The sequence below is a fragment of the Trifolium pratense genome, linkage group LG5 (genome assembly GCF_020283565.1).
Source record: "Trifolium pratense cultivar HEN17-A07 linkage group LG5, ARS_RC_1.1, whole genome shotgun sequence".
NCBI classification, from domain to species: domain Eukaryota; kingdom Viridiplantae; phylum Streptophyta; class Magnoliopsida; order Fabales; family Fabaceae; genus Trifolium; species Trifolium pratense.
Genome location: NC_060063.1, coordinates 27,126,195 through 27,144,125, shown reverse-complemented (window position 1 = coordinate 27,144,125; position 17,931 = coordinate 27,126,195). Strand labels below are relative to the sequence as shown.

The 17,931-nt window shown below is 36.2% G+C and overlaps 1 protein-coding gene across 1 annotated transcript; it reads right to left on the bottom strand.

The window, feature by feature from the left end:
• Nucleotides 1-8,735: 8,735 nt before the first annotated feature.
• LOC123886358 lies at nucleotides 8,736-9,137 on the bottom strand. Its single transcript, XM_045935684.1, has one exon. The coding sequence runs from the start codon at nucleotides 9,135-9,137 to the stop codon at nucleotides 8,736-8,738; it is 402 nt and encodes a 133-aa protein (XP_045791640.1).
• Between the last annotated feature and the right edge of the window lie 8,794 nt (nucleotides 9,138-17,931).

The window sequence follows — 17,931 nt, the reverse complement described above, 5'->3', positions numbered from 1 at the left end:
CGCATCGACCACAACAGTTGTTCCTTCCTTCTTAGATTTTGATCTTGTTTTCACAGTATCAGCAATTTTGTTTTTGATCTGAGCGGAACCGGAAGATTGAGACATTTTCACAAAGAAATTGTTGAAGTTTTTGAGTTTTTTTGATGATTTGAGATGATGATTTGTGTTTGCAGATCGCAGCAAGGAGTTCAGAGGAAGTTGAAGGTTTTGGAAAGAAATAATGATGATATGAGAGTTGATAGCGTGTAATTGAGCAGTTATGGAAAGTATTTTTTGTCTTTCCTTGATTTACGTGCGCCAATAGTTGAAATTTGGAGAACAAAACGGTTGCGCGCACATAATGCCATAACTGCTATAATTCCTCATATAGGCAAATTCCTAATTTGCCCCTAAGCCTTTCAAATTGATGAGCATCTAATGCTTTAGTAAAGATATCCGCTACCTGTTCTTCAGTTGCAACATGCTCCAACTTCACAATATTTTCCTCTACTAAATCCCTGATGAAGTGATGACGAATGTCAATATGCTTTGTTCTACTGTGCTGTATAGGATTTTTTGAAATATTTATGGCGCTTAAATTGTCACAGTACAATGTTAGAGCATCCTGTTCAACATTGTATTCCTTAAGCATCTGCTTCATCCACAATAATTGAGAGCAACTACTCCCAGCTGCAATGTACTCAGCCTCTGCAGTGGATAGAGAAACACAGTTTTGTTTCTTGCTAAACCATGAGATAAGATTCTCTCCTAGGTAAAAACATCCACCAGAGGTGCTTTTTCTGTCATCAGCACATCCAGCCCAATCTGCATCACAATATCCCATCAACCTAGCATTGTTGGTGTGGGAATACATTATTCCATAATCAGAAGTTGCATTGACATACTTCAAAATTCTTTTTACTTGTGTAAGATGGCTCATCTTTGGCTCAGCTTGGTACCTTGCACATACACCAACAGCAAAGGTGATGTCAGGTCTGCTTGCTGTGAGGTATAGTGTAACAGCCCCCGGGCCCCATCATGGCGATCCCGGAGCTGCCACCTCACGACCTTCTCCACCCCTCTCTCTAGTGGAGTTTTTGCCTTCCGTGGGAATCGAACCATGTACCCTGGGGTTCAAGTACATGTTCAATCCATTCCCACTACCAATTGAGCTACGTAGCCCAATTGGTAGTGGGAATGGATTGAACATGTACTTGAACCCCAGGGTACATGGTTCGATTCCCACGGAAGGCAAAAACTCCACTAGAGAGGGGGGTGGCGAAGGTCGTGAGGTGGCAGCTCCGGGATCGCCATGATGGGGCCCGGGGGCTGTAACAAAAAAGGCGCCTTTTTTTGTAACAGCCCCCGGGCCCCATCATGGCGATCCCGGAGCTGCCACCTCACGACCTTCTCCACCCCCCTCTCTAGTGGAGTTTTTGCCTTCCGTGGGAATCGAACCATGTACCCTGGGGTTCAAGTACATGTTCAATCCATTCCCACTACCAATTGGGCTACACAGCCCCCGGGCCCCATCATGGCGATCCCGGAGCTGCCACCTCACGACCTTCTCCACCCCCCTCTCTAGTGGAGTTTTTGCCTTCCGTGGGAATCGAACCATGTACCCTGGGGTTCAAGTACATGTTCAATCCATTCTCACTACCAATTGAGCTACGTAGCCCAATTGGTAGTGGGAATGGATTGAACATGTACTTGAACCCCAGGGTACATGGTTCGATTCCCACGGAAGGCAAATACTCCACTAGAGAGGGGGGTGGAGAAGGTCGTGAGGTGGCAGCTCCGGGATCGCCATGATGGGGCCCGGGGGCTGTAACAAAAAAGGCGCCTTTTTTTGTAACAGCCCCCGGGCCCCATCATGGCGATCCCGGTGCTTTACCTCACGATCTTCTCCACCCCCCTCTCTAGTGGAGTTTTTGCCTTCCGTGGGAATCGAACCATGTACCCTGGGGTTCAAGTACATGTTCAATCCATTCCCACTACCAATTGAGCTGCGCCTTTTTTTGTAACAGCCCCCGGGCCCCATCATGGCGATCCCGGAGCTGCCACCTCACGACCTTCTCCACCCCCCTCTCTAGTGGAGTTTTTGCCTTCCGTGGGAATCGAACCATGTACCCTGGGTTCAAGTACATGTTCAATCCATTCCCACTACCAATTGGGCTACACAGCCCCCGGGCCCCATCATGGCGATCCTGGAGCTGCCACCTCACGACCTTCTCCACCCCCCTCTCTAGTGGAGTTTTTGCCTTCCGTGGGAATCGAACCATGTACCCTGGGGTTCAAGTACATGTTCAATCCATTCCCACTACCAATTGAGCTACACAGCCCCCGGGCTCCATCATGGCGATCCCGGAGCTGCCACCTCACGACCTTCTCCACCCCCCTCTCTAGTGGAGTTTTTGCCTTCCGTGGGAATCGAACCATGTACCCTGGGGTTCAAGTACATGTTCAATCCATTCCCACTACCAATTGAGCTGCGCCTTTTTTTGTAACAGCCCCCGGGCCCCATCATGGCGATCCCGGAGCTGCCACCTCACGACCTTCTCCACCCCCCTCTCTAGTGGAGTTTTTGCCTTCCGTGGGAATCGAACCATGTACCCTGGGGTTCAAGTACATGTTCAATCCATTCCCACTACCAATTGGGCTACACAGCCCCCGGGCCCCATCATGGCGATCCCGGAGCTGCCACCTCACGACCTTCTCCACCCCCCTCTCTAGTGGAGTTTTTGCCTTCCGTGGGAATCGAACCATGTACCCTGGGGTTCAAGTACATGTTCAATCCATTCCCACTACCAATTGAGCTACGTAGCCCAATTGGTAGTGGGAATGGATTGAACATGTACTTGAACCCCAGGGTACATGGTTCGATTCCCACGGAAGGCAAAAACTCCACTAGAGAGGGGGGTGGAGAAGGTCGTGAGGTGGCAGCTCCGGGATCGCCATGATGGGGCCCGGGGGCTGTTACATATAGTAGGCTCCCTATCATGCTTCTGTACAGGCTTTGGTCTACATCTACACCTTTCTCATCCTTGGTTAATTTTAGATGTGTGGCAGCAGGTGTTCTTTTGTGTGCAGCATTTTCCATGCCAAATTTCTTTATGATATTTTTAGCATACTTGCTTTGAGACACAAATATTGTGTCTTCCATCTGTTTCACCTGTAATCCAAGAAAATAGGTTAATTCTCCTACCAAGCTCATCTCAAATTCAGACTGCATCTGTCTCACAAAGTGTTGGACCATCGGTTCCGCCATCCCTCCAAAGACTATGTCATCAACATATATATGTGCTATCAACAAGTTTCCATTCATTTCTTTGACAAATAAGGTCTTGTCATTTCCACCTTTCTTGTATCCTTGGTTAATCAGGAATTCAGTTAGCCTTTCATACCAAGCCCTTGGTGCTTGTTTCAAGCCATACAAAGCCTTTTTCAGTTTGTAGACATGATCCGGATGATTTGGATCTATGAAACCTTTGGGCTGTTCAACAAACACTTCTTCATGAAGATACCCATTTAGAAAGGCGCTCTTGACATCCATTTGGTAGAGTTTGAGTTTGAGGATGCAAGCTACACCAAGAAGCAGCCTTATGGATTCTAGTCTTGCCACGGGAGCAAAGGTCTCATCAAAGTCAATTCCCTCCACCTGAGTGTAGCCTTGAGCTACCAGTCTTGCCTTATTCCTTGTTATTGTACCCTTCTCATCAGACTTATTCTTGTATATCCATTTAGTACCTATGACATTTACTCCATGTGGTCTTGGAACAAGATCCCACACTTCATTTCTCTTGAATTGATTCAATTCTTCTTGCATTGCTCCAATCCAGAACTCATCAGTAAGAGCCTCTTTTATGTTTTTAGGCTCAAATTTTGATACAAAACAAGTGTTTGAGATAGCATCAATCTTTCTTCTGGTAGCAATGCCCTGGTCTGGATCACCTATGATTAGATCTTTAGGGTGATTCTTCTGTGTCCTAATAGATGGTGCTTTTGCTGGGGCAGGTACAGAGTCTTGATCAGATTCCTCACCTTTTAATTCAGACTTTTCACTTTGTGTTATCTCATCAGAATTGTCAGGGGATGGTTCAACATCTATTTCCACATCCTGTGGTTGAGTGGATGGTGCATCATCAATCACAACATTGATCGTTTCCATAATGACTTTGGTTTTTGAGTTATAGACCCTGTAGGCTCTGCTATTCAAAGAATATCCCAGAAATATACCTTCTTCACTTTTAGGATCAAGTTTTCATCTTGGTTCTCTGTCAGCAAGAATGTAGCATTTACTCCCAAAAATGTGAAAGTGTTTCACAGTTGGCTTTCTTCCCTTCCATAATTCATACAAGGTTGCAGATGTTCCCTTTTTGAGTGTTACACGGTTGTGTATGTAGCAGGCTGTACTCATAGCCTCTGCCCAGAATTGATATGGAAGACCCTTGGCTTGAAGCATTACCCTAGCAGACTCTTGAATGGTTCTATTCTTTCTCTCTACTACACCATTTTGTTGTGGTGTTATGGGAGCAGAGAATTCATGTTGGATACCTTCTGCTGCACAGAAATCATAGAATTTGCTATTCTCAAATTCCTTTCCATGATCACTTCTGACCCTTATGATGACAGACTCCTTTTCTCTTTGAAGTTGTACACATAAGTTTCTAAATGTTTCAAAACTATCTGATTTTTCTCTAAGGAAGTCTATCCATGTAAATCTAGAGAAATCATCCACCATAACAAAAGCATACCTTTTTCCTCCAAGACTTTCAATCTGCATAGGTCCCATCAAATCCATATGTAACAATTCAAGTGTTCTGGTAGTAGCTTGATGTTGAAGCCTTGGGTGCGCCACCTTGGTTTGTTTGCCTATCTGACATTCTCCACATATTGTTCCTTCGTCTATCTTTAGCTTGGGTAATCCTCTGATTGCTTCTTCAGCTATGGCCTTTTTCATTCCTCTCAGGTGTAGATGACCCAACTTTTGATGCCAGAGTTTGACTTCCTCATTTTTGCTTATGAGACAAGTAGACATATAATTTCCTTCTTCAGACACCCACAAGTAACAATTGTCTTTGGACCTTACTCCCTTCATTATCAGTCTTCCTTCTCCATCTGTAACAAGACATTCTGATTGTGTGAAGTTCACCTTCATGCCTTGGTCACACAATTGACTGATGCTAATCAAATTTGCTGTAAGTCCTTTAACTAACAAAACATTGTCTAAGTTTGGTAGCCCATTGTCAATTAGGTTCCCAATTCCTTTTATTTCTCCCTTAGCTCCATCTCCAAAAGTTACAAAACTTGTGGCATAGGATCTTAGATTGGCTAGATATCCTTCCACTCCAGTCATGTGTCTAGAGCATCCACTGTCAAAATACCAATCTTGTCTAGATGATGCTCGCAGAGATGTATGAGCTATCAAGCTTACACAATCTTCCTTTTTCTTCCACTCTTTCTTGACATTCACGTTCTCAGATTTGGGTTCAAGTGACCGTGAATTCTGTGGATAGCCATACAGCTTGTAGCAATAAGGTCTGATGTGCCCTTTCCTACCACAGTAATGACACCTCCAATTCCTTCTTTTAGTCCTAGATCTAGGCCTGTTGTATCGATGGTGAGGCGGATGTTGAGGCATCGAGTTCGTCTGGACATGCTGCTTGGATTTCAACCATGTGTCAGTTCCCTGATGTGTGGGAGGATGAGGAGGTAGTAACCCACCACTAACAGGAAAAGTTTTATCAATGGGGGTAGTGATTGTAGCTTTGTTGTAACCCATTTCTTGATCCACTATCTCATAATCAAAGCCAATAGGTTTCTTACCTACACTTTGTTTTAGCAGCATTGCTTGAAACTTTTCTTCTCCTGATGCAAAGACTCTAACTTGTTTTCTAGCATGCTCCAAGTCTTCATTCAGCTTTTCAATTTCTTTGTTGAGAGTCTTAATTATATCCAGACATTCATTCTTCTCGGCCTGTAGTTGACAATTCGCCTTCTTTTGTTTTTCCAAGGCTTTGCAGAATTCATTGCTCCTGATGAATAAGTCCTTATAGGTAGCCAGAAGTTCTTCATATGATGTTTCATCGCATGATTCAGCATCAGATTCATAGACACCTGTCAATGCATTGACAAGTTTAGCAGATTCACTTTCATCTTCTTCTGAATCATCCTCATCTGACCAAGTAACAGCAAGACTCTTCTTCTTCAGAAAAGTAGGGCATTCAGATTTGATATGACCAAATCCTTCGCACTCATGACACTGAACTCCTCTAGATGCAGTACTTTTGTCATCACTTCTGGTCCTCCTTTGACTAGATACAGGTTTGTTGAAGTCAGATTTGGTGCTTGGACCATTGAACTTATTGTTGAAGTCAGATTTGATACTTGGACCATTGAATTTATTTCTTTTATCCATCCTCTTCATGATACGGTTGAACTGTCTTCCAAGTAACACCATGGCTTCAGATAAACTTTCATCACTCTCCATATTTATCTCTTCATCTTCTGTAGTATTAGAAGTAAAAGCCAAACTTTTGTTTTTCTTCTCTTTTCTTTGGTTTATGCTCATCTCATAGGTTTGAAGTGAGCCTATTAGTTCATCCACTTGAATGTTGGCCAGATCCTGAGATTCTTCTATTGCTGTTACTTTCATGTCAAACCTCTTAGGTAGAGATCTGAGAATTTTGCTCACCAGCTTTTCATCTGATATGGGTTCTCCCAAGGCATCAAATGAATTTGCAAATTCTAAAATATTCATGTGAAAGTCATGAATAGTCTCTTCTTCCTTCATACTCAGATTTTCAAAGTTTGTGCGAAGCATCTGAAGTTTGGACAGCTTTACCTTGTTGGTTCCTTCATGTGCTTTCCTGAGTATTTCCCACGCCTGTTTGGCCACAGTGCATCGTTTAACAAGTCTGAACATGTTGATGTCCACCCCATTGAATATGGCATTCAAGGCTTTTGAATTTCCCAGAGCTAAGTCATCCTCGTCTTTAGAATAGTCTTTATTAGGCTTGATTTCACTTGTTACCTTTCCATCCTTATCAATGACCATTGGGGGTTCCCATCCATTTTCTACAGCTTTCCATGTTCTGCTATCAATGGATTTAAGAAACACCATCATCTTAGCTTTCCAGTAGTCATAGTTCTCAGGCCCAGTTAGCAGTGGTGGTTTAGAAACCGTTCCTCCTTCCTTGTCCATCTCACCAGAAATTTCCGTCCCTGAAGTTCACCCTGAGTTTCGAGCAGGGTGCCTGCTCTGATGCCAATTGAAATTCTGGCACACTAGAGTTAAGATGTTGTACTCAACGCTTCACCACTATAATACACTTTTAATGCGTGAATCAATGATCCAACATCCAACCGCGCATACACAAGGAATAATAAACTAAACAAACTGAAAGTAAATTAACACAGTAATTTGTTAACCCAGTTCAGCATAAGCCTACTCTGGGGGATACCAATCCAGGAGTGAATCCACTATGATAGTATTAGTTTGAAGCCCTCAATAAACCTCCCGTTTATGACTTCTCACCTAATCACCACCCGTGCTATATTCTACCTAAGACACACCTAGGTATGAGAACCTCCGCTCACCTCCTCTTAACCACAGCCACTGTGATCGTACAATTCTAGATTTAATATGTGAAGACACACTTCATAAAACACTCACACCACTTCCGTGCTTAAAAGCTTTGGAATGGTATACACACACTATCTCCTTGCTTAGAAGCTCCAGAGATATTACAATGCACAAACACACAGTTCCTAGTCTAGTGGGAAATCAACACAAGACTTAGAACACAATAGACACAATACTAAAACCTAAACTCACGCTTTGTAAGACTCAAATCTGGTTTCAGTGACTTGAACAATGGTGTCAACATTCTTTAAATAACCTTCACTAGCTCAGGCTAGGTCTTCAATTAGGCTTCAATAGCACAGCTTGATTAATGGTTCCTTCAAGGAATATTCTTTAATTAAAATGTTTTGTTTCCTTAACTTGAAGATCTGATTAGCAAGCAAAACTTGATCACGAGATCCATTAATAATTATGCGTGACAACACTCCTTATCACAAACGAACATTTATTATGGATTCCATATTTAGAACTTAGGCGTGAGATCTCAACATACACAGGCCCGGCCTACTGGATGTGGTATCCAATGTTGAAGCATTGTACCGAACATCTTGCTTATACTGGATGGTGGAAGCATGCAGTTCCACATCAGGAAAGATCACATGTTTTAGCAAAATGAGGCCAACCATACAACGCCAACAGAATGTAACCACACATGTTTTAATCCAAATGGGAAAATTTATCTACTAACCAAATTCTTATTATTCTGATAAGCAAACAACAATACCCATAAACCAGGGCTCCAACTATAATTTGAAGACTCTGTGGAAATAATAAAAATAGGTCTTAATAGAAAAATGTAAAAAAAAAATTAAAAAATTGTCCTTGATTTAAATTCCAAATAACATAAATAACATTAATTAAAAAATAATCATAATTGACACCAACATAAGAAAAGTTTGATAAACAAGCCAATCTCTACCACATGTATCTCCATTTGAGAAAAATATACTATACCAAAGCTATAAACTGTCTAGAAATTTATCTTTAGGACCCTTCACAATAGATTAATCACGTTTATATCCTTTTGTGACTAATAAATCTCTCATTTTAAAATAAAAATAATCTTAAATAATTTTTTTTTTAAGCTAACTTTATTAGAAAAACTAAGGAATTACAGGACCCTTATCTTTTGGATAAAAGGCCAGATACACAAAGGTACATCATTACCCCACTCTCTATTAGGCTCTATTTCGGCCCAATTGGCCATATCATGGGCAACTCTATTGGCAGAACGCTTAACCCATCTAATATCAATGTTAGGGTTATCTTCTAAGAGCTTGATGCATCGCCGAACCACACAACCCCAGTTCTTCCTAATCAGAGTTTTTCCTTTAACGGCGTTAACAAGGAGCTGAGAGTCCATCTCTATAATCACCTGGTGTACATCAAATTTTTCGATCCAGTCAATGCCATCGTACAAACCCAAAGCTTCTCCCGTAACAACATCAGTCGATCCACTATGAATGCGAGTTGCAGCTCCGACGACACTTCCATCCGACCGTCTCAAGACCATCCCTATAAACCAATGACCATCACTGCTTAGGTGAACGTCCACATTGATTTTCAAGGTGCCCCTAAGCGGTGGACTTCAGCAATTGTCGTTACTGCCACCGTTGGTCATAGCGCAAGGGTTTTGGATCTTCACATCACCATGAGTTTGATACTCATATAGCTGATTCAATGCAATGGTACTAATCTCTTGAGAATGTTAGATCTTTTCCTGAAACACCAATAGATTTCTCGCATTCCATATCGCATAAATGATTATTGTAATTTTTTCCATGCATTCCTTGTCTGTATTACTTATCATGTAAAGAGTCCAGTCATAGAAGTCTATTAGATGGTTTTGGTCAAGGTTAAGAGTTAGAGTGGATGCAAACCAAACCTTCTTTGCCCAATCACATTCCAGAAACACATGGTGGATAGTCTCTATATGGTTAAAACATTGTGGGCATATACGGTCACATCTGACCCTTTTTTTGAATAAGTTTCCTTTTACTAGTTTAACATTATTGAGTATTCTCCACAGAAGGTGACTGTGCTTAGAGACACCTTTAGATCCCATAACACCTTCCATATCTCTTTAGAGTTGTTGGATGAAGTAGCGTTATTAGATTGGTTGTTCCAATGCATAATGACATGATAGCCAGACTTCATTGTGTAATTATCATCTTGTGTGCCATCCTAAGTGAGGGTATCTGGCTGGGTCCTATCAATGATAGGAAATTGAAGGATCATATGGGCATCATGGGGAAAAAACACCTGATTAATAATGGACTCATTCCATTCATTATAGTTAGCATCCATAACCTCCCTAACTTGGATAAGATTCAAGTTGTTAGGCTTGGGGCTGCACCTAGTAGTAGTACCCTTTTGTTGGATCCAGTTATCCTCCCGTCTTGACCCGACCCAATGGACTAATCACCCAGCTAGTCTATTTTAATCACCCAGCTAGTCTGCAGAATACTTTTCCAAGCATAGCTCATTTGTTGCTTGTGTCTAGCTTTTAAGAAGACCTCATTGGGGTAGTACTTAGCTTTGAGAATTTGGGCTACAAGGGAGTTAGGATTTGTGATAAGCCTCCATCATTGTTTGGCCAAAAGAGCTTCATTGAAAGCTCTTAGATCCATGAAACCCATACCTCCATTCTTCTTTTGGGTACAAACCTTTGACCATATAACCCAATGGATTTTTCTGTGATCATTAGAGCTTCCCAACCAAAAATTACAGATCATTTGTTCCAATTGCACACACACCCCTTTAGGAATCAGAAAACTACTCATTAAGTAGGTGAGGATAGCTTGAGCCACAACTTTTATAAGGGTACCCTACCAGTAAAAGACAAATGTTTCTCTTTCCATCCTTTAAGCTTCTTCCAAATTTTTTCCTAAATAAAATTAAAAATCTGTCTTTTGGACCTTCCCAAAATTGTAGGCATGCCAAGGTACTTAGTAAAATGATTCAAAATTTGCATGAGAAGAATACTAGCTACTTCCCTCTTGGTATCATCAGAAACACCTTTACTAAAGACCATCTCAGATTTAGATAAATTAACTAGTTGACCAGAATTCATTTTGGTAGGCTTGAATGATATTGTGAATGGTAGATACCTCCCTAGTAGAAGCCCTGCAGAACATTAGACTGTCATCAGCAAAAAATAAATGGCTAATTTCAGGAGCACCCTGTTAAACCTTAACCCCATGAATGAGTTTGTCAGATTGGGCTTTTGAAATTAGCCCAGATAATACATCTGCACAAATTGTAAAAACACAATTCCTTATTTTGTACCATTCATTTACTAATACTGCAATCCTATAATTTTTTGTTGAGACCTCCATTTCTAGGAGACCCCAGACCATAGCCCATGCAGCACATGGCTAGTAGTCGGCCCTGTTACAACTAGAGCTGTCAAAACGGGCGGCTCAGCCCATTTCGGACCAGCCCAGTCAGGCCAAAAAGTCCGGATAAAAACGGGCTCGAAAAAGTACAGCCCGAGCCCGGCCCAATACGGGCTTCGGGCTTTTGGGCTAGGCCGCATTTTTTTAAAAAAAATTCCAATAAAAAATATTGAAATGGCAAAAAATTATTATTATTTTTTTTTTTTTAAATTTTTTTTGTTGTTTGCAAAATTTATGGGAAAAAACATACATTTATATTATACACATATACATAGGATCAATATTTTTTTTCACAAATTGAGTTATCTATATTGCATTTTCTACCCAACAAGGGACCATTTGTTTTCACAAATTAGACTCAAATATCAAAACCTACATTGCATTTCTAGCAAACTAAATCACAACAACAACAACGACAACAAAAAAGCCAAAACCCCTCGACTAATATACAATAGAGTTTCTTTTGCCGCCTTACGAGTTTCTCGCACACCCTATTTTTAGTCATCCGCTGCCTACGAGTTTCTCGCGCATCCTATTTTTAGTCATCCACTACCTACGAGTTTCTCGCACGCCCTATTTTTATTAATCCGCTACCTACAAGTTTCTTGCGCACCATATTTTTACTAATTCGCTACTTAAGTAGTAAAAATGAGAAGTTTGAGAAAAAAACAACGCCCGCTACTTAAGTAGCGGATGATGCTTGAGAAACTTGTAGGGCGACAAAAGAAACTCTTATAATACAAATTAAGTTAAATCATCCAAAACAAGTTACTTATATTTATTTTTAAAAAACATTTATTATAATTTATTCGGACTTGCGGGTTGCCCGCGTTCCATTCGGGCTAACCCATATTTTAATCTGGCTTTTACGGGTTGGGCTAAAAAGCCCGAAAATAATTCGGGCTAGAATTTTTAAAGTCCAAACCCGAAAAAAAAAATCCAGTTTGGCGGACCGTCCCTTTCGGACTAGCTCATTTTGACAGCTCTAGCTACAACAACAACAACTAAAAATACCTAACATGATACTCCATCCGGACACAAATATAAACAAAAAAACACTTCAAATTTTGGTCATTATTATAAGCAAAAGTTAACTACTTTTAAACTAATTAATACTACTATTCCTAATATACTCTTATTTAATTCTATTTTATTTTAGGCATTTATTTCACTTTTACACTTTTCAAAATGGGTAATATAGTAAGCTTAACTCATGTTTTGCATTAAATCAATAAAATTAACTACACTTAACTAAATTTCTTAAATACCGCATAAACAATTTTTTTGTGTCCAGAGAGAGTATATTGGTACCGTTTAAATTTATAATATAATATATTTTTTATTAATTCCATATAATTTATATTAAAGAAAGGCAACTATAGTAGTCAACTTTTTGTAAAAAAAAAACTATGGTAGTCAACTTATACTAGTACCTTTAATTAAAATTCATTTAAAATTTGATTTTTTAAATATAAATTAATAAAAATAAATAAATTTTATTGAATTTTATTTGTAAGTACAAGTACCCAACAATATAAGTTCGGTACCCAAGTGTTTACCAATTTTTTAAGCCAAATAATTTTTTTTATAAGATAAGCCAAAGTATTTATATTAGTTTCTTTAACACAAGTTTTATTTTAGTAAACTATGGTTGTTTATATTTGAGGAGGTTTTGGCCTACTCTCCTTTTTTTATTTTTTATTTATCTCTCTTTATTTATATTCAGTTTTTGAGGTGTAGCACTTTGCTACCCTCTTTTTTTGCTAAAATAAAATATTATTTTAGTAAAACACAAAAACTCTGATATTTTCCAAAATGAAGATAGGAGCAATTAGGTGACATGTTCCTAAACGAGATGAATGGTACACTGACCATATCTAGGTAGTAGCCATTAGCCAACGAGGTCGAGCCACCACAACATAACGCCGTCAAATATTTCTAGGTTTCCATCACTAACGTACGGAAGAATTGGCATAATGATAGATCACTTTTTTTTTGCAAAATTACATTACAGGTCCTTTATCTTATTTTTTTGTAACACTTTGGTCCTTTATTTTTTTTTTTTAACACTTTGGTCCTTTATCTTTTATTTGTAACACTTTAGTCCTTTATTTTTTTTATTTGTAACACTTTAGTCCATTTTTTGTAACAGTTTGGTCCTTTATCTTTTTCTATTTGTAACATTGTGGTCCTTTATTTTTTATAAATAAATAAGACAAGGACCAAAGTGTTACAAAAAAAGAAAGATAAAGGACCAAATTGTTACAAAAAAAAAATAAAGGACCAAAGTGTTACAAAAAAAATAAGATAAAGAATCTTTAGTGTAATTTTGCCCTTTTTTTTGGTACAAAAAGATATAGTTGCTCACATTTTTCTCCTTTTGTCACTTTATTCTCATACTTCAATTTTTTGGACCGTGCGATGCTGCACCTTACATCCATCCAGTCACACATACCATTCTTGTACTGTTTCCATGAGACATACGTATACACATCTTACAATTACTTTTTCTTAACCCTCTGTGAAAAAAATTCAGAATTTGGTCGCAAAGTAAATAAAATTCGATTAAGAATTATTTTTACCGGAAATAGAGTTCTTCCAAATAATTTATTTTAAGAGGAGTTTGTTAACCACTTGAATTTAATATTTTTACCGGAAATCGAGTTCTCCCAACCATCCGGAGGTGTTGTCACTATCAAAATATAATTGTAGTAAACAATGACAAATAAAATCTAGGATGATGTGGTTGAAGGATGAAGATGTGAATTCTAATTTTTTTGTTTTGTGGTTTATTTTTGGTATCCGCAGTCTTGTGCAGAGACATGATTAATAATATATTTTCTGTTCAAAAAATAAAATAAAATGAGTTTTTATATAAATTTCTTTTTGATAAAGATAAAATTATAAAAAATTTTAGAAACTAACATAATAAAAAAAACATCATTATGCATGTTAATTTTGTTCACCTCGTCAGAACTTGATTTGAACCTTTGCTCCTTTTACCCTTAGCTCAAATAAGTTGAACTACTCACTCAATCCATATTATTATGCATTTTAATTTTGTTAGATGTGCATATATATACATTAATAAAAAAACAATACATAGTTTTCATTTGGTAGAAATAAACTTTTACCCTACAATAAAAAATTATTGTAAACTATAATACCGACGATATTGTACGATACAAAATGTTGGGTGATAAAGAACTAAAATGAAAATAAAATAAACGTAGTATTTGTGAGTATAATTTAATTAGTAGAAATATTACTATATGTAAAGAGTAGAGTTCGAATTATGAACTTTTCATTTATTCATTTTAAAAGATAAAATTGCAACTACTAAATTATTGACCAAAATAAAATAAACTAGTATAACTGACCCGTGCATGCGCACGGATTAATTTTCATTGAAAAATATGGATTATTAAAATTTTAATATTTTGTGATTTATTAACTAACAAAATTTACTTTATATAGTTAATGTAATTTATCTAAATATGAAAAAGGATACATATATTATAGATTTTAAAGGGGAAGGGCGAATTGGCCTCACGAAGAGTGAAACTCATCCACTCCCCATTTCTGACCGACGTGTTATTTTCTCCCCCGTAGCCATCTAACCCGGTCTGGACTACAATGCAATGATCTCATGAACATAGCAAAATTGAATAAATAAATTTTATATTATTTTTTAGATGAAGATCAACCTCCCCCGTGACCATATTTTTAAATGATTCTCTTGGTTAGAAAATAAAATTGAGAAGAGTGTTAATAACATTTTCTTAATATATTCTAGAGTGGTGAGACTCACATGAGCGTCACTCACTTAGAGAGCGAGTAATTGAAAGTATTAAAAAAATATTGTTTCCGGCTTTCTTGATTCTAAAACATGTTCATGGTTTTTTTTTTTGTCAAGTAACATAGGTGGAAACTTTGTACTCTATAATAGTAAACACTAAAAATAATATGGATCTACACATATTTTTTTGAACATCAAAAGAAAGAATTCTATAAATTGCGGAGAAAAACACTGAATTATTTCTTTTCTTTTTTTACCACCAGTTTAATATAGTTCGTGGGTCAGTTCTGACATCAAGTGGTTTTAGCCCCTTACAAATCGCAGTTGATATTATTTCTGATAATGATAGATCTCCATGTCATCTTTTAATTTATTCAATGCATATGATTATGAGGCTAAAAGTCAATTATTGTTTTCAAATTATTTCTATTTTTAAATATCGAATTTCATAATTATTATATTCAATGTTATCGAATAATTATTTTGTTTTTTTAGTTTGATCTTTTATTTTTGTTAAGTTGCCTAATGATTCAAAATTACAAACTTAAAGTGAAAAAGTAGGTATGCGAGGTTCAAACTTCGGCCCCTCATCATATAATTGCGTATTGTGTATAAATGTTGTATAATTTAGATTGCACTTTGTCTGGTCTAATATAAAGAGTTTTTTTTTTTTTTGACTTAAATAGTCTAATATAAAGAGTTAGAGAGCTCATCTTCTTGTAACAATTTTTCCAATTAATATCTACCTAAAGAATGTGCAACTCATGTTGCAAACTAAAATCATCACTATATAACTTTCATTGTCGACTTTGTGACACTGTAATAGACATGTCTCAAAGTGTTTTGAAGATTTTTAAAACAATTATTAACCATCTGTCTTAACTTTCTTTACAATTACATTAAAGGCTCGAAAAAATTAAAAAATAGTAAAAAGTAAAGATAAAAAATATAGACATTCAAACACTCAATCTGATGTGTAGTTTTTGTTTTTTTTTTTAGAAATGTGATGTATAGTTATATATGTTACATGGATATATAATATGAAAGACTATATTAGTTTTTAGTATTAAATGTTTATCCCTGTGTATAAGATTTATAATAAACATTCATTTATTTATTTGTAAAATATTCATCCCCGTATATTAACAAATATTGCGAAATATTCTTCCTTGTGTATTAAATATTCATCCCCGTGTATTATTTATATTAAACATTCATTTATTTACTTGTAAAATATTCAACCCCGTGTATAGTTTTTTTTTAAAAAAAAAGTATAAGATTTCATATTAATTGGATACTTCTACTGAAATATTAATTCACAATAGTTAAAATACTAAATACGTCTAAAAGTATTTGAGACTTTTGGTAGACTCTAGTAATTTATAACGTAAGCAATTCAACTTTGAATTTCAAGGTGCATTTAGATTTTTCATATGTTTTTTTTGGGCCCCGATAATCTAAAGTTCGGCCACGAGGTAAATAAAGTCTGACAAAAAATGGTTCTCACATAAATATATATTATTTCAAGGTGCACGGGTTAGTTTTTACTTGTAAAAATATATATTATTTTTTATTATGAATGAATTTTTTAAAATTATTTTAATAATAATTATATTTTGTTATAAGAATATAATGATATTTGAATTTTTTATATATAAAATATTTTTACCCCGTGTGATATCTTACATGTGATTATATATTTTCATAGTAATTATATTTTGTTATAAAAATATAATGATATTTGAATTTATTCCGATGTAAAATATTTGTACTCCGTGTGATAACATATTTTATATCTTATATGTAGTGTATATAAATATAATCTCATGTAAAATGTTTCTACCCCGTGTGTTATCATATTAATTTTAGATTATTATTTGGGTTAAATATATTTTTGTGTAATTAATAAAATTTATCTCAATTGATAAGAACTTGATTCATTTTCTACAAATGCGTGATTGAACACCAGCTAGCAGTGTAAGTTTCTCTGTTGGCATTCCCTGATCATGAAATTTGAAATTGACCAACGTGATACTAATGACTATTTTTTTTTGTGAAGTAACCTAGCGGCTAGAAATTTCATCATTATAATAAACAAAGACCGAGATAAAAGTTACTTAAGTCATGACTCATAGAGTAATGTATTGTTTTATCGATAACATTATTGCTACAATGTTCTATTTAAAATATAATGTTATTCAAAAATGAAATCATGTGATGTTTTTGCATATAAAATTCAATAAAATACATCAATAGTTAATTGGTTCAGTAATGATTGACGCTAGACATGGTAGGAAGGACCACAGTTCAATCCCCGTGATCGGAAGAGGACTGAAACTACTTGATACCAAAACTCATTCCCGAACCAGATTATACGGTCCAGTTGACCAGATATCGATGATGAAAACAAAAAAAAACATTAAATTAAATAACTTTATTTTGTTACCATTTTGCATTTATTGTTTTTTATGAATGTAATATGATGATAAATTACTTTTATTGTGTTTCCTATTTTGCATTACCGTTTACTGTGTTATTAAATTATTTTCATTTTTTGACTCATTTAAAATATTTTCATTGGTGACTATATTTGCTATTTTTAGTATGCATTCAAATTTATGTTGACCTTCTTAATGGTCTCTTAATTATTTTGTGTGACAATTTTAATATTAATATTATTTCCTTCTTTATTTTTTTATCATATGAATTAATATTTGCTTTGAGTAATATTTTTATTTACATAATATAGATTAACGAAATTTTTCACTAATATTAATATTAACAAAAAATAAATAGTAAGGTAGTAAATTGCAATAATTATAATAATAAAACAAATAAACTGAAACATTTATTTAAAATAATTATATTTTTTAAAAAAAATTGGAATTTCTTTCAAACCAATGTTTTTAATATATTTTGGACAAACCAATTTCAGGTGTGTTCTTTAGGATTCCTTGCCTTTAAATTTTATTTTTTCAAATGAGACTGTACTCACTAAAACTATATTAACAGGATAAATAATTACAATAAAAGAGGAGGATAAAACCTAATCCTCTCAAAACGAAGATAACATATAACTTGAAAACCAAACTTGTTCTTAGGAAAACTAT

Excerpts from the sequence above, each read along its gene's own strand:
- LOC123886358 (XM_045935684.1), bottom strand. The coding sequence starts at position 9,137 with ATGGTCTTGAGACGGTCGGATGGAAGTGTCGTCGGAGCTGCAACTCGC.